Raw genomic sequence first — 25859 nt, 5'->3', positions numbered from 1 at the left:
TGTCATGTTGCAACACCATAGATATCTAAAGATGTATTGCTGAGCAGGGGTTTTAGTCAAACCTCTCTGTTTAATTTATCACTGTCACATTTTTCAGAGAAAACTGAAGGACTTTCCTTCGGTTGTTTCGAAGCTATAATAAATAAGTCATAAATCTGTCCTAAAAATGCTTGTCATAAGCAGCAGCAGTGCCATTCAACAAGCTTGATTTTTCATTTCTGTGTATGAAGAATAGGGAATTTTCTGGTGGGTTTCACCAGTACAATGGTGACTGATCAGCTTACAGAGTACTAGACAACTACAAATACTCATGATAAGTCAGAGCACGGAATTTGAGGCGTTTCCTAAATATTCCAGAAAATTAGGAAAAAAAAAAAGAGAAGCATTTCTCTTGACAGTAAAAAGGCTATCTAAAAAATAAATACTAATAGCAAACCAGTTACTGGAACAAAAAGCAAATGTTTAAGATTCTACTGGATTGAAGGAAATGGTACCTGGTTTAAAAAAATTAATGTTTAAAAAGAAAAGCCTCTGTGGAAAGCGAACAAAAAACCAAAAGTCACTGCCCCAGTAAGGGTAAAGTCATCTCTGTTCATCTTTAACTTGTCTTTCCTTGTTCCCATAAAAGTATGTACTCAACTCTGCTACCGTAACGTTTATATGACTGGGTTTTTACAGAGTGAACTGCAGTGCTGATTTTGTGACTAATGTCTGAGAAAGTTCTGAGTGTGTTCTTTGTCCTGGATATTCATTTCCCCTTTCTGTCAGTCTTAGCAGACTTTCCTTTGTGAGTGAGAAAACTCCCAGAAAACCAGTGACAGGGAAGGGTTCATTGAGGCAGCTGCAGGCAAATATTTGTAGGTGTGACACATTCTCGATTTCACAGCTAGTACAAGAAAGTTAAGATGACTCTGATCCAAATAAAATCCAAGATGTGTTTTGAGAGAAAAATGTGGTATGGCGATATGTTAAGTCAAACAATGGAATATTTTTACACAACATATTTTTTAAAATAATATTTTTAAAATCATCTTATAATTGGGTAATTATGTAGTTGCAATGAGCTGATAGGGATTTCGAGAAGCTTTGAAATGTTCCCATTTGTTATCTCTGGTTTCAGGAACTAATCTTTTCTTTTTTTTTTTTTCCCATTTTCCCTGGGAAGTCAATGCTTGTGTTGCGTTGTACATTTAATGTTATAGCATGCAAACTAGGACAAAATAACTAGCAGAAAATTTGTTCTAGGGTTCACAAATCTGCCTTACCCCCTCTGGGTACAGATTATGTTTCAGAACATTTGAATAACAGCATTACAAAAAAAATTCGGTTCCCTTTGTAGCTAAATGAACGATGAATTAAATTTGTTATCAGATGACCAGTAGCTGCTAAGCATTTTCCAGCTGAGTAAGCTAATAAACCTATTTACTCTTTCTGCACGAGCAAGCATGGGCCCATTAGCTGCAGATGCCTTCAGCAATGTTCTCTGACATATAGAAGGTCATTCTCCTTTCATTGTCTTCATATCGTCATAGTTTAATTGTTAGCAAAAAGAACAGCTGCATAGTTCTATTGAGTAGGTAATTAGTAATCTAAAATTGCAGTTGTAGGATTTTTTTTCCTCTTTAACCTCATTCTGATGGATTAGTGCTTTATATGCATTTACTCAGAGAACTCTTGATTTAAACCGAAGTCACCTGTAGTAATTTAAATTGTTAAAGGTTTTGTTGGAATTTGGTTGCAAAAATACCTTGCACATCGTAAGACTTGGGTGTTGGGTTTTTTTCCTCTGTTATCCAATATTTGACTGGTTGCTTGCAAGAACCCTGTCAAGAGGTAGATCAGGCAGAAACTAATGGATGATTTAATTTACCATGTCTTCTGACAGGCATTGCACACTTTCGCCTTTTGTGACAAGATGGCAGGACAGGTTCAGGTTTCTAATACATTTCTCAGGTGCTGTTGCACCCTTGTAAGATTCTTCACTAGGGTTAGTAAAATAAAAATGTGCTATTGCTTTTCTTGTCAGTATGGCTGTGTTACCTTCAGCAATGCCCGTGATGTCTGCTGCTTGCTCTCTATGTTCTCAGGGAAATGTTTCCCATAAGGACACAGCCAGGTCACAGTGCAAATTTCTAACACAAGAAACATCATCAGGAGCCAAGAGAGCACACGAGTAATAAACTTCATGTTGTTTCCTGTTAAATACATGAAGTTTTGCTTCTGGACCTATGAGCTGCTTGTTAGAGCAAGTGTTGTTTTAAATTCATACCCTAGTGAAGGGAGTAAGACACCTGAAGGATCCCACCACCCATTCCACCTAGAAAAAGTTCTATCACCTGTTCTTTTCTTTTTTAGGGAGTATCCTGCCTAGTAATATCCAGTTGCTTTTACCTTTGCCTCAATTTTCATTTATTTTTCACTTTTTGGTGGGTGTTGTTTTTTTGGGGGGGTTGTTTTGGTTTGTTTTGGTTTGGGGTTTTTGTGTGTGTGTTTTTTGTTTGTTTGTTTGTTTGTTTGTTTGTTTTACTGTGTTATTGAAGTACCTCAAAATTTAAATATCTGTCTACATTTCCTTGAGATTCTCAGTTTTAATTTTTCACCTCAATTTTCTTAAAACAATTGCCAAGTCTCTACAATTCTACCACAACCTAATAGAACCCTTCTGTAACTGCTTGTACCAGGCAGAGAGCAAATACTCATAAAATACTATTTTCACTTTGCTGTCTTTAACTTTTTTTGAATGGAAAGGCTCCCTTTTTGGTTGCCTCACAGTTTTGGGCACGCCTGCTTTGGTTGTAGTAGAATGTAACCCAGACTTTACTTCTGGTTTTGCTTATGGACCCTTCCTGGTGTTAGTAGGAGTGAAGTGGTTGGTCTTGGTCAGGTCCTTAAGCTGGTCTTTCTCAATTCTGATGCATGTGTGAGGAAATTGCAAGTCCCTGCTACATGGGAAGTTTATACCAGTATGGTGTGGTAAAGTGTTTTTCAGTGCTTTTGGAATTCTTATCTCAGAACTTCTGAAGTGTTATTTCCTTTCCACAAACGTTTGAGAGTTTGAAGCATTTTTACATATAAACAGGCTTATGCATACATAGGACCAGATTATCACAAAAGCTCTACTGAAAAGTCTGTCAATTTGCATTCTCTACAAACTTGACCTCTAGATACAGTCTTTAAAAGCTTATGTTGTTAGAATTGTTGTTCCACAGCATATTTTATTCTGTTAAACAGCTATCTAGGAATCATATTTTATTTTCTGATTGTAGTGACCAAGCTGCCAATAAATAATTCTTCAGTCTGTGCATCTGGAGTGAGTAGACCATCCCAGGACTTCCCAGGGGAATATATCAAATAACTGAAAATTGAGCATAGTTATAGTAGAAACAAAACATTCAATATCACATAAATCACAAAGCCTGAAACAAAACATGGTTAAAGAATAAGAACAGAGTTTTAAAATAGAAGGGCAATTACAACATCTTTTTTTTTTTTTTCCATAGACCATATTTTTTTTGCTCCACACTTTCATTTAGAGGTATTTACTGGTGCAAAACTGTTTACCTAAGTATGCATAGTCTTAAAGCAAGTTTTTGTAAGAGTGTTATGCAAAAATCTGCTGGAAATGGGAGGGAATTACGAGTCTTGAATCAAACAAACTTACAAGTCTGATTACAAGTCTTGTATCAGTCAGATTAATGACCTGCACATCAAATTAAATGGTCCCTTCTTGTTCACAAGGAAAAGTCTCTCTTCCCATGGAGCCTGGCTTTCCAGCCTGCTCCATCAGCTCTGTGCTGCCCTCAACCCATCTCTCTCTCCTCTTCCATCCCTGTGATGGAGACCTCTCTCATTTATGCACTCCCCTAGGGAGGATCAGCCCAGCCCTGCTTTCACATGCTTCACCAGATGGATAGTGCAGCCACCAGGAGAAGGCAAAAAAAGGACTTCCTCTCAGCTGTCTGACCATAGCCGATTGAAAGAATGTAGCGTCACAGAAAATAGATGTTGTCTGTCACAGCTGAACAGGTTTTTCATTTTAGTAAGGTTTAGAAGACAGTTTGGGGACCAGATGCTGAAACTGAAAATCATACTGTGCTTCTTGTCCACATTTAGCTTATATCCCAGGGCTATAAATACAGCAGTTGCTCCATCATCCTATGACCCCTCCTCCCCAGCAGAGAAAGTGAATCAGGAATAAGAGAGCAGAAGTACAGGTTGAAATGAAAACAAATTTAACAAAGTAGCAAAAATATAATATGAATATCAAATGAACAAAACTATACTCATCCCAGAAAATGTACAGCAGCCACAATACACAGGAGCACAGTGGTAAGCAAGCTGCCTCCAAGGATGGAGAGAAGCAGGAAGAGGACAAAGACAAAGAGGAAGCACAAGATCTGTGTCTTCCACAGATCACCCCCTTTGTAATAAAATTGACTTTCTTTGGAGATGAGATACAGCTATAAGCCAGTTTGGGTCATCTGCCCTGGCTTTTGTCCCTCCCAGCTTAAGCTCCTGGCTATTCCAAACTGAAAAGGGCCTGTAGATCATGACTGTCATATGCTTCTCTGCCCACAAAACCAGGACAGCCTCTTTTTCTGTAATATATACACTGACACTTCTAGGACAAACCTAGCTTGTGTTATTATGAATATATGATAATAGTCACAATTTCTGATTCAAATTTACATTTTCAAAGTATCTGAGTCTAGTATATAGACAATGAGAGAAGCATGTTGACAACCGGAAGGATTTTTCCTCTTTGACGCTGTGTTGCTTACTTCCAGAGCAATGATTCACTGGGTGTAAATTAGGGAGCTGTTCAGTGGTTTGAGTTTGTTTTGGTGGTGTTGGTGGTTTATTTTTTTCCTGGGGACCAATCTGAATTAAACCAAATTGCTCTTATGTAAGTGCTTATTCTTGTCATGGTACTGCCATTCACTATATCCACAGATTTTGTCCTGCAGCTCTTAGACTGTAGTCTAAAAGCTGATATTAAACCGATTTCCAAAATGATCCCTCCTCAAATTATTTGTTTTTTAATTTTGAAAATATGCATAGCATTATTTACCATGGCCCCATGAACTGCTGCACACTCAATATTTCATCCATTACAGCACAAGATCATAAATGTAGCAGATTTACCCACTGTTCCTGCCAGCCCTATGCAAGGTTTCAAAAGAAAGCTAAAGAGCCAAAGTCTGACAGTTACTGTGTCCTACCAATTTTCTTCTATTTTAGCTACAAAAAATTGGCTTTCTCTACTTTTGACATACTTGAGCACAGGTTTTCTGTGAGCTGTTCACACAGGCAGTTTCCAAGTCCTTTCCAGTCAGAAGTATCATTGCAATGTTCATATGCTTTCACAACAGCAGCAAGAGGCTCATGAAATATGGCTGGCTGGGAATGTAAACTTTATGAGCAGTGTCTGAATTCTTAGCTCAGTGACATTAACTCAAACAAGAAGGGAAAAAAGGATTGTTGCATTAGCAGAAAATAGACCTCAGGAGTATGTCCTTCATTCTCTTTATTTTTGTGTTACTTATATTTAATTCACTTTAATAAAATAGAAAATAGCTAAGTGTTAACCTAATATCCTCCATGGTTTTGTCATGCATGAATGAAATACCAGAAGTTGTTGCAACCCTCTGCCACACCATAATTCTGAAACGAAGGGGGAAATATATTCTTGTGATTTCTTCAAATCCCCCCCCCCACCTCTTGTTGGTCCTGCTACTATTCCTTGCATTTTTGTTTGTGTTTGCTGTTTTGTTTTCTTGTTTGTTGTTTAGGGGTTTTTTTTGTTTGTTTTTCTAATATTTCAGGGCTCAAAAAAATAATACCCAGGTAAAACTCCCATGCAGACAAGAAAAAAACCCTCATATTTTATCTAAGTTCTTACTGCAGCTTTTGTCCTGCTGATCTTTGCAATGACCTCCTTTGTTTCTAATATACCAAAGAGCTACTTAATAACTGTGGTTTTGTTGACCTTGGTGATAGTTATCCATCTTCACTAAAACTTGAGATGTCTAACGAGTCAAAGTTACATTCCTTTAGAAGAGTGGAGCTTTCAGAATAAAAATAACAAGTATTGTGCTTAGAAACAAAATGCTTATGACTTAAGGCCAATGGAAGGGCAAACGAGCTTTATTTCCACAGCCAATCTATAAGCAAGGGATGCTGGTCTTTTCAGTCTCAAGTTATTTGGACTTTAATGGGCAGCTTCTAGGAAGCATCACACAGTGAAATAGTTTTACAAACATTGGTTTGTAAAGTTCTATTTTATTTTTAAAATACATTTTTATTAAATGAATGTTTCATTTAGGTTTTTGTATTTGTAACAGTGCATGTCACAATTCTTTATTGGCCTTAGCTGTGACATTCAGTTTTGCTTTTTCACTCATTTCTTTCAGTTTGGTCTAATCTGGGTCAGCGCAGGAGCTGCGTGAAGGTGTATTCCATTAACTATCATGAAATGTTACTTCATGGGAGCTTTAGGGAACTTTTTAGTCTTACTTCTCTACTTCAGTTATTTGTGTTACACACACATTGACAAAGTCAAAGCTGTCTTACATTGACAATGTAATAAAAACATAAATTCACTCTTGTCTGTCTGGCAAGGACCAATGTCATATTCATTCATAGTATTACTAGGAGATCCCTGTGACAGAACATATGCTTTCAGAAAAACAGGGCAAGAAAAGAACTGCACAGAACAGCTGGTCTATCCCATGCCCCTGCAGGATCAGTGATGCTGAACAGATGTTCAGTCTAGCCTGGTTTGCAGTGTTTCCAACAATGGGAAGGCCATAATATCCCCAGCAGGTCTGTTCCTCTGCTTTGCTACCCTTGCTATTAGGAAGTTCAGCTAACGTTTGACCTGTGTCTTCTCAGTTTCAGAATAAGCTCATTGGGTTTTTTTGCATATGAAAGCTGAAATAGATTATTCCTTCCTTCTAGCAACAACCTTTCCTACAACTGAAGCAGTATATTGTACCCTGTTGGTCTTGTCTCTGTTAGACTTTAAAGCAAATAAGCAAGTAAGTCTTCTAGTCTTTTCTCACAGGTGATGATTTCCAGAGTTCTGATAAGTCTATACTTTCTCCCCTGTCAAATCTGCACACAGCTGAGGCCCTAGCATGTAATGGGTATGGAAAAAAAATGAGTTCACATGTCTTGTAGCTTATGCTCTTGTTTACACATCCCACTATGATGCTTATTTTTTCCAGAAATATTATATTGTCTAATCATGTTTAACTTGTGCTAAACTGTAATAAAAGCTACGTTTTATGCAGAATAGATACAAGACACGTTGTCCTCTGTCTAGAGTCTTGCAATTAATTCTTCCCTCCAGAATTCAGTATCTTCTACTTGTTCTTGCTGAATCCAATCCTGTGTATTTTTTCTCCATGAGAATTTTTTGGGGGTTTTGAGATAACTATAATCCTGTCCTCATGCTGCCCCAGTGACACACTTTCCTGTCTGACAAAAAAATTTGCCAGCTCCCATTCATCAGTATTTGATCGGGGGACACTGTTTCAACTCTGAACAAGTGACTGATAGAAGGTTTTGCCTTCCATCAATCAATCTGAATTAATTTCATCTATAATTTGTCTCTCACATTGTCTGTGGCATGGATTATGCTGTCATGTGGGCCAGTGTCAAAAGCCACAAAAAAGTCAATGAAAGACACCTAATCCTTCTCCTCACATAAAAGGCTGTCTAGTTTATTGCAAAAAGAAATCAGACATTCACTTCTAAACAAACTAAATGCAGCCTGCTACTAATTTCCACGTGTTCTTCCAAGTGTTTATACACTGTTGCTTGTAAAATGTCTCCATTCTCTAGAGTCTCTACTACATATTTATGAGGTCCTTCTTTGCTGCTTCCCTTTAAAGGCTTAAGGTCTGTTTTCCCTTTATGATCTTTTAATATCTAGTCCATTCTTCACAAGATCTGAGATAACTTAAGTCTGTGTGAAATAAATGTTCCTACATTTGGTAGCCACAGGTATCAAGGAGCAGTATGCTGCCACAGCAAAAACCTGGGAGCTGTCTGCTCAGGGCACCTGTCTCTAGTTACCCTGGGCTCTGCTCAAGCCAGGCCAGAATGGAAGCATTCAATATGTGGAAAGGCATAAAAAATTTCTTGAACTAAAAGGAAGAATTTTCTATAACTAGCAACTCTTTTTGTCCTCCATCTACTTACATATGTGCTGTAAGTAGTTCTTCCAGAAGTCTTGCAGAGTTGTACACACATATCAGTCGGTTTTCAGACCTCTCTTCTGAGAGAATAAATCACCCCCTGGAAAAGTGTCTTTCTCTCTCGTTTGTAGAAGGCAACCAAACATACAACATATGCTCAGTAGCTAACTTCTGACAGGCTACATGCAACTATGGTAGAAAGGAGGCTTTCCTGAACTTATTCAGCAGTTTAGTAGTAGAGCTGGGAATATGCCAGCACTGCTGAATTCCTTAATCTGGCCAGTTTGCCTCTTTTATTGCTGTCTTTGTACATTGTACTACAAAGGAGAAGTTTCAATTATAGCTAAAATCTAGAAAGGCCAACCGTTGTCTTTATATAGAAAATTATTTCCTTTTCTTTTTCTTGAGACTGTGAGAACCCTCACAATGTGAGTATTGCTGAATGTAATGCAATATTTCAATTGAATTTTTTAAAGCTGTTTTTAATTTCAGCCCTTACTTTATTTAAAGTGCTGTGTGCCAAATTGCCAGGTATCATTCTGAAAACTGCCCTCACAGTTAGAGTTTTAGACATTATCTATTAATTATGTTAATTTAAAGGAAGCATGAAGTATATTTTTTCTCTTTGTTGTTTTGGAAACATTTTGATTCCTGGGCTTAGGGATAAAATTTGGCTAAATATTTGCACAATCTCTCATCTCTTTCAAGTTCTTGATCTAAATTTTTCAGATGTTGTGTCTAAAGGTAACTGTAATAAAATACTTAAATGAAGTTACTCTGTGTTTAGCCATACCTGAAGATTGCTTTATCTGTTTTCTGAGGAGACAGCACATCAAATCTAGAATATGCAGCAACCCTGTTGCAAAGGTTCCTTTGTATACTTTACCTCTGTCCATAATTAGTGGCAGTAGTGCGTTCACTACTGGTGGCTTGTCCACATGTTTCATTGGATGTTTAACTGGGAACTCAAATGCTCATTAGCAGAAGTGTGATCCTCCTTCAAGGCCTTGTAAATAAAATTAGACTGATAATGGAGTCTCTTCTACCTGAAGTTACACACACTATAGTGAAGACATCATTAAAAATTAGGAAACATTATGAGGAAGAAAATCAGTACATATGCATGTCCTGTATTTGAATACAGGGACAGAAGGGAACTGAGACAGTACCAGGAGTGGTTTTCTGGTGAAGCAGCTGGATCTGAGGGAGGCTGAGGGAGCTGGGGTTGTTCAGCCTGGAGAAGAGAAGGCTCCAGGGATAATGACCTCTCATTACCTGACAGAGGCCTAGAAGAATGATGGAGAGAGGCTGTTTACAAAGGTCTGTAGTGATAGAACGAGGGGCAATGGCTTCAAACTAGAGAAGAGCAGATTTAGATTGGATGTTAGGAACAAGTTCTTTACCATGAGGGTAGTGGAACACTGAACAAGTTGCCCAGAGAGGTGGTTGTGGCCACATCCCTGGAGATACTCAATGTGGGGCTTGACAGAGCTCTGGGCAACCTGAGGATGCCCCTGCAGAGGGCGTTGGACTAGATGGTCTTTGGAGGTCCCTTCCAGTCCAGACCATTTTGTGATTCTATGATTCTTTCATTCAAAGACTGGAAAGGCTGCTTAGGGAGGTTATTTGAATCTCCACTCCTGGAGGTGTTTCAAAGAGGCAGAGATGTGGTGCTGAGGGCCATGGTTTAACACCAGACATGGCAGAGTTAGAGATAACAGAGTTCTATGGTCTGTACATCATAAGCCAGTGCTTGCCGTTCGTGTTGCCCAGGGTGGCTGCCTGCAGAGAAAAGACCTGAAGAGAAGAAATCTGATGAGTCAGAAATGTCCTAATAGCTCTGATGAGAAGGGGGCTTGGGGGGAAAGTGTATTTTACATTTATAATGTGTGAATAGAGGAAGAAGCCAAAGACCAGGCAAGACCTTACAGGGAAGAGGAACTGCAAAACTGATGTGAAGAGAAGTGCATGGGGACCAAGGTGCATGTCACCTACATCTCCAGGAAGGGGAGTAAACAATACTTCAGCACTGCTGCTCTAGTGGCTTAGAACTCCTTTTGGTGGTTCATTTTGCTATAGAGTTGAATCTACTGAAGAAACTTAGTGCACTAGGTAACAAGCTAGGCAACAAGCTTGAGTGAAATACTGTTTAGATTTAAAATCTATTTAAGAATTGGAAAGCTGGACATTTTCTTCAGAATGCAGAAGGACTTGAAATACAAATCTTGTAGTGCTGTCTCAGAAAAGAAAGAAAAAGGTAAAAAAATTCAAATTCATTTAAGGTTAATCATATCTCTTCTGAGATTATAAAGCCAGTTCTGAAAAACTGTCTTGCCTGAGGCTTCTGACTTCACTTTTCTCTCATCATTAATCTTTCTTACATTTCATGTCATACTCAGTTGCAGTAAGACAATTAAACTAAGAAATGTGAAAGATAGATATTATCCTCTCCACTTCATGTCAGTGCAATAGTTTTTCTAACAGCTAAATCACTGTAAGATTTGTAGGACAGAGAAAACATAGCTCCCTTTCCTGAAAATAATTTAATTCGTAATAAGTGCCTGGAAACTATTGCTTTTTCCTGGATCTTTTTTTGCCTTATTATCATAACAACAGGCACTCTTATAAAATTCAATTGTATCAGCCTAAATGATAAGCCTAATAACAAAACAATAATCAAAACTCTTGTTTCAACATTTTTTCTTGCTTTTGTGCTTGTTGGTTTTTTTTTTTCCCCTCTTCATTATAAACAAAGTTCCTGACAAGCATGCTATAAAATAAAACTACAAAGCAGTGCTACCAGTGTACAATAACATTGCCAATAGGAACAAGTGTTACCAGGTATTTTTTCAGTTTTATAAATTGCAGGATATATTTTATTTTGCTTATGGACAATCTCCAGAGTTGTGAGATTGGGGTTTTTGGGGTAGCTTTGAGAGGGTTTATTTTTATGACTTTCATGATATCAAAATTAACGTTGCGTGGAATTTCATTCGCATAATATACCAAGGTGGGAAGACATTGTTTCTTCAGAGTCTAACCAGTTACTTTTTGGAGGCAGATCTATTTTCCATATCAAAGTTTGGGTTTGTTCTTTTTTTGTGTGGTTTGTTCTTTTTTTGTGGTTGGTTTGTTTTGGTTTTGCATTGTAATTAATAAAACCTTCCTACTGCTATGTGTTTAGTTAAACTCTAGAGCATATAGAAGATAGATATGATAAAATAAATGAGCTCTTTATTATAGAGAAAGGGTGAGCACAAATTACTCACTGCAAACCAGCCATGGCCTTTCAACAGTGTTATTTTTAGAATATTGTGATGTCTCTTCCTTCCATTTGAAAGTGCTGCTTTATTCAAGACCGAGGCTGTCCCAGAGAGCAAAGCAATTTCAGTGCATTTTCTTTGGAAAAAGCTTTTCAAAGCCAGAGGTGGTCAAAGTGAAAGAGACCCATGAAAATTTGGCCACTTTCTTATTTGCATGTTGTGGCCCAGAATTCCCTTGTAGCTCAAGGATATGTATCCATGAGCTAGAGATGGCAACTGAACTGCTTTCTCTGTTTCACCTGTGCATTCATGCGTTTTACAATACGGTTCAGAAGAATCATACCTAGGATTTAGGTTATGACTAAATAGTTGTTATTTCATCTAATAATGTAGTATTTAAAATCTAAAAAATTAAACACATATTCCATACTGGAGTAATTTCACTGAGTCTAGTGAGTCACATCATGAAGTAACTGTTCTCCTTTGGTTATATTTCATATGAAAAAATGTTGAAAGCACAAAACTGTGTGGAAATAATGCTAAACCAACCACGTGAGGCACCCAAACCTGGAAATGCCTGAGAGCAAAGCGAATTCAGCCTGTATTTCGTTCCCTTCCACACAGAGATTTAAATGACATTATTACAAAATCTCTTCTCTTGTTTCATGGGCTTTTCCTTGTGAATTTAGTGCAATTCTTAGCCTTATCAAATCAAAGGCAGTCTTGTGGTCATGTCTGTTGGAACTCTGGTGTTCAGCACTAAAAACGCTGGCAACTTTGTTAAAGCATCACTTCAGAAGCTGAATGTTGTTCAGCAAATGGCACAGGAACACTTGTTTTTGTGTGTTGCCTTGTGTTATAAGCTGTTGACCAATCATGCCTACAGTAATTTTTCAAAATGGTGAAGGCTCTCTTTGTCCCTGTGTCTTCATACTACCTGTGGGGAGTGGTCAGGTAGTCAAGAAGGCAAATTTCTCAGGAAAAGACATTCAAAGAAAGTTTGGCTTGACATAGACTTCTCAGATTAGGCCCTGAAACATTGTAGCTACATTCAAATGGCTTTATAGTACAGCAGATTATCTTGAAATGGCTTACTAGCTCAGGTGCAAGGTGCGGTAAATGTGCCTCTGCTACTTTGTGATCTGAGTCTCTGCTTTGGAGTCAACTGGAGCCCCTGCAACAAGCTGTCTTTTGCTGCCATTTCTAGCGTGCATAAACACACATGAATCTTGTGCAATGCCACGTAAATTGCCTGGAATTGATAAATGTTCCTAATTTCCATTGCTTCCTTTAACGTTCTTCATACTTCCATACTGCATGGAGTATGGAAACTAGTGAAATAGGTTACTCCATCTCATGTTTTGAACTTTCATGGGATGCAGCTTTAACACAGTCCTCCTTCCAGGCTCTTTATGCTCCTGGCAGGCAAAATGCATTTTCTGTCTTCTCTTTTTCTGCCACAAAATCTCATTTATTTTAAAATTAAAAATTTCTTCAACATCTTCCCCTTGAAGTTGTCTTTTACAAGCCTACATTACAACCCTGTACAATCCTACTCTATATCCTGAGTACCGTGAGATGATAAAACAGAAGGAAAACCTGCACCTGCTGCTCTTCTCATTGACGTCACTCTCAAGAAAACTCAATAAAAGCAGGATTGTGGCTAAATGTTTTCAAAGATTTAATTAATCTTAACACAGTCTTTTCAGATATTGCCCCAGGCTTGAAATGGTTTAACTAAACATAAAGTTTGAAGAGGCAGTGAGCAGTAATGAGGAAGTAAAAAGAAAAAAAGCAGTCACTATTTTATTGTAGCATAATGTTTTAACATCTATGTCGACTGATTATCTTAAAAGTATTAACAAAATCTTGTCTTCAGGGTACACAAAGCAGTGCCCTCATCAGGGCACACGAGTTTTCTGAACTAAGATCCACACTAGAGGAAGAGACATTATGCAATTGAAGCTAATTTCATCCATGTATCCCCCAAAAGGATGTTTGGGTTTTTTTTCTCAGACAAACAGAATCCAAGTATTTGTTGACCTGACATAAACTTTAAACCTCCTACACAGTACTCAGGTTAAGTGACAAAATGATCCACTGTAGCTACAAAATCAAAAGCCCTGAGACATCCAGGCAATTACTCTTTGGAATACCTTGGAAGCAGAATTAACACCAAATAGCCTTGCTTACATTTGAATCACTTCACTAGTGTAGTTCTTGGATGCTGGTTTAAGTCCAGTGCTATTTATACCATCATGCTTTCACTTTCATTCTTAAGATTTTTAGTCCTTATATTGGGCATGTATTTGCCTTTCACATAGAAAGCCCGTTTGTAGGGTTGTTTATTTTGTTTGGTTTGGGTTTTAGGGTTTGGTTGGTTAGTTGTTGGGTTTTTGTTTTGTTTTGTTTTGTTTTTAATTAATATTTAACAATTCCCCCCACCTCCTTTGTGCATCTGGAATATTCTGGGATATAGAAGTGCTGCATTTCTCTACTACTAATCCGGCTCTCATGTGTAGCAGTTTTAGAGATTACAAAATGTATGTACAGACTGTGCCAAATCCCTTCTAACTTTTCCTTCTGGAAAGGTGTTTTCTGTTACTGAACTCCCAGGCTTGCCTCATGGGAATGCCTCATTGCCTGCACTTCTAATGATTTTCTTTTTCTCCACTTTCTGTGCTTAAGGAGATTCTTTCCTCCCACCACCCCACTAGCTTTTCCTAATCTAGTGTATATAGAAGATTTTGTTTGTTTGATACAATGGGAATTTCTCTAATATTTAGTACTAGGGTTTATCTAAGAAAAAGGAAAAAAAACACAGGATAATTAACATGAAAATATACTGTGGATTAGCCAGCAGAAAATATTGAATGATATATGAAAGACCAGATCAAGCTGTGCTCAAACCTGAAAGCAATCTGACATGAGTTAGAGAAAGAGAAGTTGATGCTAAGGTGAAAATGAGAGAAAGTGATCTTTGTTTAGACAATCCTCTTTTGCCTACTGATTCAAGAGCTTGTATTTCTATAAATTTCAAAGAAAAAGGAAAGTCAGTCAAAAACAGGGAAAGTGTGAGAGGAGAGGCCTCTCCAGAACAAGGGAAAGAATGAGATGAGTTGAAAGAATCTGACAACATGAAGAAGCAGCTTCTGAAAGGCATGTCATAGTGTTTGACATGAATAGCAGCGTGAAGTGGAACAGCTGAATTTCACACGATTTCTCGCCTTTCTCATGCAGAAAGCAGATTTAGAAAGAGCCTGCAATAAAACTGGGCAGTTACATTATTTTGCAATTCATTTTTCAGAAAAAGGATTTTTTTTTTTCTTCAGTATAGTATTATTAAAGCTCTGTTTGAGACTCCCCACTTGCTCAGTGCCTACCTCCAGAATTTCATCTGAAGATTACATTAATGTTTTGGCACTATATAAATAGTTTCATTTTTATTTAGCATATTTTTACTTCATCTATTTTATGGTTTTCTGGTCTGGAAAATTTGGTAGCTTGATATTTCTCAGAATCATTATATCACTGTATCATGATGTGTATTGTGTCATTGCTTCTCCTGAGTCATGGAAATGTGTATGCTTCACATAAATGCACAATAAATTTAAAGTTTAACTTTTCATATGGGAAAAGAGTTAATTGGGTGCACACATCAGACTCAACTAGACTTTTGAAACTCTACCAGCTATTTGCTGTAAGATGTTGAAACTCTTCAAGGGTTAAATAAGTATAATAGCCCATGTCTGCCTGTGTTAGCCATCTCCTTAATTTGGAAACAGAGTGGTTTCTATGTGGTCTTTTTCAGACAGATAGGAAAGAGTTGTACTTGCCTTTTGAGCTAGCAGGATAGAAATCAGCTCTGACCCACACTTAAGGCACAAGAATAGCGCTGTGCTGACCACAGCAGGCTTTAGTTTTGGCAGGACCAGAATAAATTTACAAATGTCCTCAAAATAAAATTAATACTTTCTGTAACATTTTAGATGTAAGGTGTTGATTGTGCAGTGGTCAGCCATACATGATTTTAAAAGCTTTTCTGAGCTTAAAAATGGTTTTAGGCATACAAAGAAGTTAAAGTACATTAGGAAAATAGTTCTTCCACCTCTTTCATGGCTAAACCAGCCACAGAAGTGGAAGTCACTGGAGAAAGTATGAGTAATGCTTCTATGTGAATTTGTTTTATACATTTACACAGCAAACTTGAGTGGGATTTAGGAACTGCAGCGCTCTCAGTTACAGAGTACAAGTAGATGCAGTGTGCCTTTCTCAGTGCGCTGGGATTATTACAGAAGGTGAGGGCAGCACACCTGTGGGAGTCGTCTGGGAAATCCAGGCTCAATACAGGGCAGCAAGCTGTAGTAAACTGCAGGGTGTTCCAAATTACACACACCTACCATTGATGATAGGTGTCCTCCATCACTGCTATCAAAGTGCTAGTGAACACTGCCTAAATAAAGCCTCTGCGCTTGAGTGGGTGCTGCTGCTGCTGTCAGCACAGCATCCATCAGTGCAGGAAGCTGGGGTTTGGATTTCAGCTGTAATGTACTTCAACTTTCCTGAGGAGAGCTACTTTGGAAAGCATTAATGTTCGGATCTTGAGATGGCTGTGTGCACCTCTAGGTTCTACAACATATTTAAAGATGTTATTTTAAAACCCTGTACTGAGTTTGGATAAACCAGTCCTGAGGCTATGATTATGCTAGGAAGCATGAAGCAGGCAGCTTCCCTGAGATCAGTAGAAGGAGCAAATGGATTAATGATGGCTTTCAAAATGTAAGGAAAGTGCTTTGAGTGTTTCTTTTTTTAATTGGTGGTTGGTTTTCTTTAGTGTTTTTTCGAAGTGAGACAGAGTAAGCAGACCGTGATCCAGTTGAGCTGGTAAAGATCAGTAGATCCCATTTTTTTCTACTCTGAGATTGTTATTCACTATGGACCTACTAAAGGAGCTCAGTCAAGTCAAGCTGAACCTGGAGGATATATTTACTCTGTCCAATAGACCAAGAATTTTTTAGATAAAGGTTTTATTTAAAATAAAATAAAATTGAATGTAATATGAACTGTTATTCTGTACAGAGGGTGGTGACAATTTAACCCAGAAGTCCCAATAAATACAGCTTTAGGAGCAGAGAAATTAAATTATTTTAAGGAAACTAAGGACACATTTAATTAGTACTTACTATCCAAGGGAAGGGCATACCAACAAGTTATCAGTATTGTAAGACAACTTGTTTAATAAGATTGTGTGAGTGATTTCTATGGATGCCTAGGCGTATGGATGGAGAAAATTATGAGCATACACTAGGCTGCAGAGAGAAGGATGCAGCAGTCTCACAGGCTCTGATAAAATCCTGAGAGTGGGATTCTCTTTGGCTCTGACAGATAAACTTGGGGCACCAAAAGCTGGCCACAGTTGGCTGCTTGCCCACACTGGCATCAACAGCTGGTTATGTAAATGGGACCAGATTCAAGAGGGTTCTGGCGCTATGCACAGCCAGGCTGCAGGATTAATTACATACACACCTGATGAAATTAAGTTGCTCTCACAGTAAAAAAAAGAACCCTGTTTCAGTATTGATGGACCCTTCGGTGTTTGTTTGTGCTCATTGTCCAAGTTCATGCTGTAATAACATTAAATCAGAAAGCAACATATGAGGCTACAAGCATCATTCTCTGATTTTAAGAGTGGAGAAAATTACAAGCAAGGGTTTTGGTTTTGGGTTTGTTATTAAGAGTCAGACAAGACAGTTTATTTTTGCTAGGACACACTTAAACAAGTCATTTCAGACATCTGAATCTATCAGATTTACCAGTCACAAACTCACTAATATTCCATGCCTAAATCATTCTCATACTGTTCTTGTGGCTGTCTCAAATCTACATTCTTATACATAGGTTATTTTCCTTAGAGATATTCTCATTATAAGATTCATCTCCAAAGTCCTACAATATAGGTTATGGAAGTAGCTGTCTAAGCTCCCGCTGTAGTTATTGCAGCCCTTGTCAACGAAAAGAGCTGTTCTAACTAATCATCTGATCAAATACTTTTCTAATTTTTATTTCTATTTTTGTAATTAATTGACTCAAATTCAACTGCTTCTTCATGGGAGCTAATGGAAGCTCAGCTACTTTGCTCAGATGAAGACACCTCTACTGAACAAATGTAAATTTCTCCCTCTGAATGATATTGCAGAAAATGAAGCTGGCAAAATGAAACCCTGCTAAACACTGTAGATACTGTAGATGTGATCTATGTATCTCAATGTGATGCAGTCTTTTTTGTCAATAGATACTTAGCATCAAGCTGAATCAGAGAAATAAACAGGCACTGTAATGTCATACTGTTAATTCTTCATAGCTAACTGTTCACCTTTTTTCCCTCTGAATTATCTATAAAAGTGAAACCAAGTTCCAACAATCAGTGAAAGTGAGTGGTGGGTTTCTGTGGTGGTGATTGTACTGTTGAGAATATCTGAGTGCAACTTTTGTGCTCACTCTCTTTTTCTTCTCATTAGAGAAATTCTCACACAAAAGATTTACATTGCCATTAAAATTACTGCCTGTTAACAAGATTGGTGGCAAATGAATGCAGTAACCTATCAGTGAAGAGAAGAAAGAGCCTGAAATTGCAGTAAGTTAGGAGCACAGGAGCAGGATACTGATAATAATGTAGGCCCATGTCTGGGAACCAGGACTGTGCAATAGTTGCTTCTGCTGCAAAAACAGTGAATAACGCTGATCATTTCTAAACTGAGGGAAACTTTCCCCCTCTAGAGGCTAATGCAAAGAACTGCTTGCCTACTTCCAGTTTAGCCTGTGGATTTAGGCTTCGGTAGAGCCAAACTAAACCTCAAATCAAAGTGCAGACAAACACAGAATCTAAATGCAGTCCTAGGAGTTATATGGCAATAGTTTTCACTGACCTGATGGTGAGCGCTGCAGTGGTAACTTCTGGTTAATGCAAGCCATCTCACATCTTCAGCCACTGCAGCCATATATTACCTTTTTAGTTTCTTATTTGTGAGCAGCCTTTTTATTTCTTTCCTTTCATATTCCTAGTTTTAGGAGGTGTTGGACCTCACTCCTCTTTTCTTGTTTAAAGAAGACATGAACTTTGCAGAATTCACAGTCCAGGTGTTGTGCACATCTCAAATGGCTCTTGAGTTCTCTTGATGGCAGTATCTATTAGACACTTAGAAGCAGGAAGAAATCCTATATTTTCAAAAGTGTATGATTTAGCATTCATTTAGCTTCTCCTAACCTTTCAGAGCAGGTATCAGCTCCCAGAGATGGTTTGGTATTTCATCATCTTGCTGACAATGCCTTAGAGAGCACTTAACATTAAATTACTTAAATGTGCTCTGCACCTTAAATATTTTTTGCCATGCAATGTAAAAATCATCCCTTGGTACTCTTCCAATGCATGTCAGTGGCAGATATACCCTGCTCTGATATTTTGCTTATAAGTACAGCACGAGGTGTATCATGTGAGTGGGAGTCAAAGTTGCATACTGGATTGTGCAGTGTACATTGGTTTTGGCAATGAGGAACAGGGCCTTGGGGGCAATATGAAGAGAGGACTCCATCTTTGCTAATTGGTGCTGGGAAAAAGCAATTAGCTTGATAGGGAAAGTCACATCATCTCTAACATGTTTGCATTGAGCATATGAAGTGAACTTGGCATACCAAAGATTCTGCCTGCTAAGAAGTACAGCCACTTTCCCTTTGCAAAAATCATGCTTGGAAGTCAGTTTTATTATCAAGTTGCTGGGGTTTTTTATTTATTTATTTAAATCAATGACTTATAGTATGAATCACATATAGGTAGCATGAATGTAATTCATTGCTATCTGCTACTGTGGATGTTATAGCTGTTTGGCCTTGAAAAGGAGATGGAATTGTGTTTCACATTTATGTATGCCTCTTTCATCTCTATTCCTGCTCTTAGAAAGTTATGTATGAAAAGAAAAGTGAATGGTGCCAAAGCAGGGCAATTCATTAAATAAATGGAAAGGAAGAAAATTGGATTCCACCTGACCAGGCTTACTTAATAGATATCAGTCCAAGAAACTGAGAGGTCTCTGGAACAGTAACAGGAAATGTTGATTTTAATCCTGCCCTTGGAGGCATAGAAGAGTAGAAGAAATGTTATGGCAGAGACTAAACACTCCAGTTGTTTCAGCCACAGCAAAGGTTTCTTTACATTGTAACGTCAGTAATTGCATGTATTGAAGTCTAGTAGGGAAATGCTGCATGCTGGATCTATCTTTATATGGGAAACCTTACATTGCCTGCCTATGTGGTGTCAGCTCATATCATTCTTTGTGAAATGTAGCAATGGGGCATGTGGATCATGATTTGTGGGTTCAATATGCCATAAACATTTCTGATTTCAGCTGGCAAAGCAGCTCTGATTTTATTTAACAGTTCACACAGGACATGTGCTTGAGTGACAAACTACCTTGTTTTCAGTTAGTGTGGGCTGACTAGTAAGAAAATAAACACTTCCAGAATTTACATCATTAGCTTAACAGGCACTATTACAAACTAGTGCTGGGACAAGTGCCTAATTAATTTCCAGTAATTTATCTGCATTAGTTTCAGAATAGCATTTTTACAGTGCTTTCTGCTGCAAGTCACAGTATGTACATGCACTTTGCAGAACCAAGTCCCAGTTTTTTGGTTTAGGTTGTTTGGGCTTTTTGTTTCTTTTAAATCCTGCTGTTTCACTGCTGTAGGACCAGGACTTTTTTTCTTCTCCTGTTCATTTTCTTGGATTTTATGGGTTTGCATCAGGATACTTTAATCAACAGAATTACATAAACCAGATGTTTTCAAACACGTTATTGCTGTGGCAGGGTGTGCAGCCACAGCATGTGCACACTGGCAGCAGTTTGGGCAATTCAAGTATTACACATTTTTGGGGGTGATCCAGATTTACATGGTGGCTGCATCCAGTCTCTGTGCTTTCAGAGAGCAGCCACTGCATGGCTGGATAATCCATTTATGCATAAACTGGTTTTGGTGGAGTTTTTATGGACTCCTAGGGACAGCTACATTCTTTTGTCACTCAGGCTCTGGAAGGAAAAATGCTTAGATTAGCTTTTCCTTCTGCTGTAATTTATGGTAAAGTTTGGAATGATAAAGCCTGAGACCTCACATATTGGAAGCATTAAGCAATACATTGTGTTTGCTGTCTAGGATTTTGGAAAGCTGTTCTCTCTAGCACATTTGTCACATTTGGGGTTGTTTTTCTCTGATGTTTGCTTACAACATCAAGCATATTCTTATTCCTCAGGAAATGTATGTAATTTAAATAGTTATAAATTATTAAAGCCAAGCACACTTTACTCCTGTCTTCCAGTAGGAGAAATTGTACGTACAGTTACTGTATTACAAGAAGTTCAGGATTTCTGTAGCCTCAACTATTAACCTAGACTCTTGCATCTGTTGATTATTGCAATCAGGAAACAAAATCTTTTATATGAAGTAGTTTAGATATGCTTTCTAATAAAGCATCTAGATTGTTAAACTACCTTTTTTTTCCAGGCACTGCTAATAAGTGCATTCAATTCCTATAAATGCCAAGTGAGCTCATGTGTACACACATTAGGATAAATTGCTCTGCCACAATCTGCCTGTTGTACTTTTCCCAGAGAACATAGCTACTCAATCCTTCTGCCATCTCTCTTGAGAGATGAGGGAAGGAAAAGAGTCTGAGAGTCACACATGCTGCCTTAGTAAGCTAATTTGAAACTGGTGAACTGCTCCTAGCAACCTGTCTTATTTTCCAGGTATACTTGCATCACTCTCTTGTTTGACAGAGCAGGGTTTTTTTGGCCATGTACATCTCAGAATTAGCCTTACACCTTGGTAATGCCACAGCAATCTTGGCTGACACTAAGACCCTGCTACCGCTGCTAACTACTCTTTTAGTTCCAGCTATAGATTTACAAGTGAATCTCTGACTTCTCAGATTTACTAAATATGTCTTTGTTAAGAACATTCACTCTTCCAAGGTGGAGCAAAGGGATTCAAATATAAAATTCTGAATGCTAGTCCTAGTGCAGGCTGGAGAGGGCTCATTCTGGTGCCCCTGCTGTACCTTCCTGCTCTGTTCAGATGGGAGCTGGCCAGTGAAGACCATAATTCACACTTTTGGATGCCAGCAGGAATACTTCCAGCTTTCTTTTCTTGTTTTAACACAGCTCATATTTGGAAAAAAAAAAAGAAGTATAAAAGAATGAACACTATGACTCAGTCCAGAGAGGGAAAGAGACTCAGTTCTTTTGAATATTCCCATGTTATGAAATTAGAGGCTCAAATGAGGCCAAAATATCAACAGTGAGGCTATTTATTAACAGAATAAAGTGGATAGATCAGAAGGCGAGAGAGAGAAGAGGAAAGGAATTATATTGGCACTTGGTGCCATGGTTTAGTCATGAGGTCTGTGGTGACAGGCTGGACTTGATGATATTGAGGTTTCTTCCAGCCTTGGTGATTCTGTGATATTACCACACCCCTCACCCCCAATACAGTTTGGGTCTGTGGAGGAAGAGTGTGAGCAATCTTTATCTATGCACATTCCAGAGAGTTGTTATCCAGTGGCCAATACACATCAACTGTTGTCTGGGCAAGCAGCAAAGGTGATTTTATCCTTGTTGAGTCACATCCAGAGAGACATGACTTAGTCCCTTACATACTAGGATAGACAAAATAGAATAGAATAGAATGGAAGAGAATAAACCAATTTGGAAGGGACCTTCAAGATCATCGCATCCAACCCATCATCCAACACCACCTAATCAACTAAAACATGTCTTACTATTAAGACAGAAAGTCTGATATTTAAAAATATATAACATAAAAAGCATTCTGCACATTTGTAATTATTGTTCTTATGCCTAACCTTAGAACAAAAGCCTATGCTCAAGATATCAACTTCTGAGAGCAATTTCATGAAAAAATATTGTAAAGTTCCTATTTAATGATGGCATGTTTATCTTAAACAGTAAATTAGCTTCTCACAGCATTCAAAACTCCCATCTTTAGATCCTATTTTACATCTTTACAAAACTATAGAGGGGAAAAACTCCATGACATAATTGCTAAGTGTTCTATATTTGCATCTCATGTATGATTAAAATTTGATGTTGCTCATAATGTGATATTTGGTGTTGGATTTGTTTTTTTTAATTTTAGGGTTTTGCTAATATTAAATTAGTGTTAAAGATTATTTTTTCACTGTTTCAATTTCAGATTTGGATTCTCTAACAGGGCATGCATTTCCAGGTAAAGTGGACAGTTAGATTAGATTCTGTTACTTGTTTGTTTTATACTGAGTTTATTGTTTCTTGAATTTTCATTTGGGGGTGGGGTGGGGGGCTGGGAAGAGGGGTGTAAAACATATGTGGTGTGCTTCTGACAGCATTTTGTTACATATCAAAATTGTACTGCTAGAGTAATTTTTACATTTCAGATAAATGAGTAAGAGATAGGTATTTATATGCACTAGTTTAAGGAACAGAATTGAAAATCCTTAAATATTAGCGATAGTAGCTTTAATATTAAACAAACTGAATTTGCAATGTGATTCTCTAAAGGAAAAAAAAAGGGAACTGGTAGTATTTCAGGAAAGTGAAAGTTCAAGAATAAAAGACTGAGTTTCTATTTCTCTTACTAGAAATGTAGAGGAAACAGGTTTTGAACAATAATTTCCAACACAGAGTGGAGATGACAAGAACAAAATTATGTTAATTCTGTGGATTCTACTGTACCCATCCTTTTTTTTTTCCTATTCTACAATAAAATTAACTTTGAAAATAGTTCAGCCAAATATTTTAGCATCTTACAACTATAATTATTTAACAATTCAAACATCTTTTTTTTTTTTTTTACCATACATACAAGAGCAGAGAATTTGATGCTCATGTGAACTTCTGTGTCACTCGTGTAAAATTCTTGGCACAGGAGGAATATCTATAAGCACTCTGTGAGATAAGGTAAATCTCTGCTGCAAATGTACACACACTTCCTGTTGCCAACATTCTCTTGAATATTCCTTTAAATAAACAGCTTATGAAAACTAAGGCATCATTTTTGTACCCCGAAGATAAATATTTAGTAAAATGTGTGATAATATTTATCATTAGAACAGTGTTAATCTTTATTATGTAATTGGTTTCTAATAGATCTATTCCAAAATATAATGGTCCTCCTTTAGTTTTTGTTTTAAAATGATGGGACAGTAGATTTATTTGGTATTTTCCAAGTGTTCCTGCATTATGAGGATTAGGTATGCTATAGGGATCTCAGCAGAACAAATGATCAAAAGAAGATTAGAAGTCCATTATCATGAAATCTGTGTGCAGTGTGGTGCAGATCCAGGAACAGTCTGTCAGAGCTATTTGTACTTCAATGAAACAGCAGACCAACTGATGTCTTTTTGAAATGTCTGAAGACTTTAAGTGTAGATTTTGCCATTTTCATCCCAGATGAGGAGGCTCTTATTCTGAGTAGTCTGGTTTGGTTTGAGTAAGGATACTCATGGAACAATGTACTGCTTAATCAGACCATCTTGTAAATACAGTCTTTATAACTGCTGTCAAATATGTGCATGTATCACCAGGGTAGACACTGAGACAAGCAGTAGCAGTGTTTTGGTTTATTTTGTTTTTTCTTTCTCCTTTTAAAAATTTAGTCTGCTTTTAACATGAATATTGTGTGTTATGAGGTAGTGCTACCCATGGTGTGTCCCATTCTTACTTTGAAATATGGTAATTGTAACCTAATGATAATGACTTATACTGATAACAAAGCCTTATTTTGATCCATATGCTTCCTAATTATGGCAAAGAGAAGTCATCCTTATTCTGCATGGAGAATGACCTGAATGTCCTCTACTTTACATTCCAGGTGTAGCTGTGTACAACTCCATCAAATGGCCCATTATTTAGTACAGACAGAAATATCTTTGAGTCTAATTCACTGCCAAAGGATTGTAGGAGAATAATATAGGGAACTGAGAAAAGCCTGTAAACTTGCATTTGGCATAAAGAGGTGTTTATTTGGAGACTCACAGTATGGACATGCTGCTGTGCAGCTCACGGAATTCACCAGAGGAACCATTTCTCATGTTACCCTTTATTTGACAGAGTTGAGACATACTCCTTTCACACAAAACTATAAGCAAAATGGCCTATCTTGTCTTCAGCTTTCCTTACATTTAACAGTTAATTCATGACAGTATTCTTCTGAAATAGTGTCGATTTTATAGTTACAGGTGTAGCTAAGTTAAACACCAAAAGGGATGTTTTATCTAGTTACACTGAAAAACACAGAACACTAAATCCATCCTGATACCTGTGTGTAAACATGATAACTCTAGTCAGACTAAAGCATGTTGATTTTCAGGAAAACAAAGATCAAAATGTTACTTAGGCTTCTTCAATAGCAATTAGTTAATTAGATGAGATGTATCCAGATGAACTTAATTTATTTAAACAGGTGATTTGAGTCTCACACAAAACAAACTTGGTTGAGATTTCTGTTTATCTCATCTTGGGAAAAGCACTCCCTTTGAGCTAATCCAACAAGATTCATTAACAAGATCTCTAAGTTTTTCATTTCACCCTTGGCCACTGCCCTGCACTAGCAGAGCATGAAAAAACACCTTCTAAAAGTCACTTCCCTGTGTTAGTATGGTGCTGACTGGATGCTAATGCCAGGCCCTTAGCTAAGCAGATTGATCAAACTTGGTTCTGCACTGACCTAATCACACACCTGGGGCCAGAGGTTGTTTGTATCCAGATGGCTTCAAATTCATGTGAGCTCACATGAGAATATGACTGCTTGGTGGATTTCAGACTAAGAAGTACATTCCCTGGCACCACTGGCCACTGCATCAGCTTCCTTCTGTGTTTTCTGTAGATATGGGCAGTGTGCAACGTCAGAGACAGATCAGAATATAAGCCACACCAAAGCATCTGTCTGGTTTATATGTGAAAGGAAAAAGAAATTCTTTATAACCCTTGCAGTTGATCAGCTGAAACCCTAAAGTATGAGATTTGATTATAGTCATTGTCTTAATGCAGAGCTGCAAGTGTTATGGGCATGTTGAGAACTTCCAGAAGCTGGATTAAAGCATCTCTTTTACAATGATATCTAATCTCGTCCTAAAGCTCCAAGCAATGGCGAGTCCACCAGCTCCCCTGGTAAGCCGTTCCAATATTTAATTACCCTTAGTGCTAGGAAATTGCAATGTTGTGGAAAGGTTGACTATGTCTAATTTCAGCTGCCAGTCTTCCTTTTGCTATGCCTTTGTCAGTAAGACTGAAAAGTCTCCCTTTTTCAAATATGTTTTCCAAACAAGAGTCAATGAAAAACTGAT

At 37.7% G+C, this 25859-nt stretch overlaps 1 protein-coding gene across 11 annotated transcripts in view; it reads left to right on the top strand.

Annotated features, from left to right (window-relative positions):
• Positions 1-25859, top strand: part of DLGAP2 (DLG associated protein 2) — a 463517-nt gene that overhangs the window by 281060 nt on the left and 156598 nt on the right. For 5 of the 11 annotated variants that reach the window (XM_054179978.1, XM_054179976.1, XM_054179974.1 and 2 more), the window contains one exon: positions 22730-22762. The exons of 4 other annotated variants lie outside the window; for them this stretch is intronic. In XM_054179978.1, coding sequence (XP_054035953.1) covers positions 22730-22762 — 33 coding nt within the window. Of the gene's footprint in view, positions 1-22727; positions 22763-25563; positions 25684-25859 lie in introns of those variants that run through there. 2 more of the 11 variants (XM_054179980.1, XM_054179983.1) reach the window with 2 other exon arrangements.

Source organism: Dryobates pubescens, chromosome 3, assembly GCF_014839835.1.
Source record: "Dryobates pubescens isolate bDryPub1 chromosome 3, bDryPub1.pri, whole genome shotgun sequence".
Classification (NCBI taxonomy): domain Eukaryota; kingdom Metazoa; phylum Chordata; class Aves; order Piciformes; family Picidae; genus Dryobates; species Dryobates pubescens.
The sequence above is the reverse complement of the archived record's forward strand: the minus strand, read 5'-3'. Positions and strand labels throughout refer to the sequence as shown.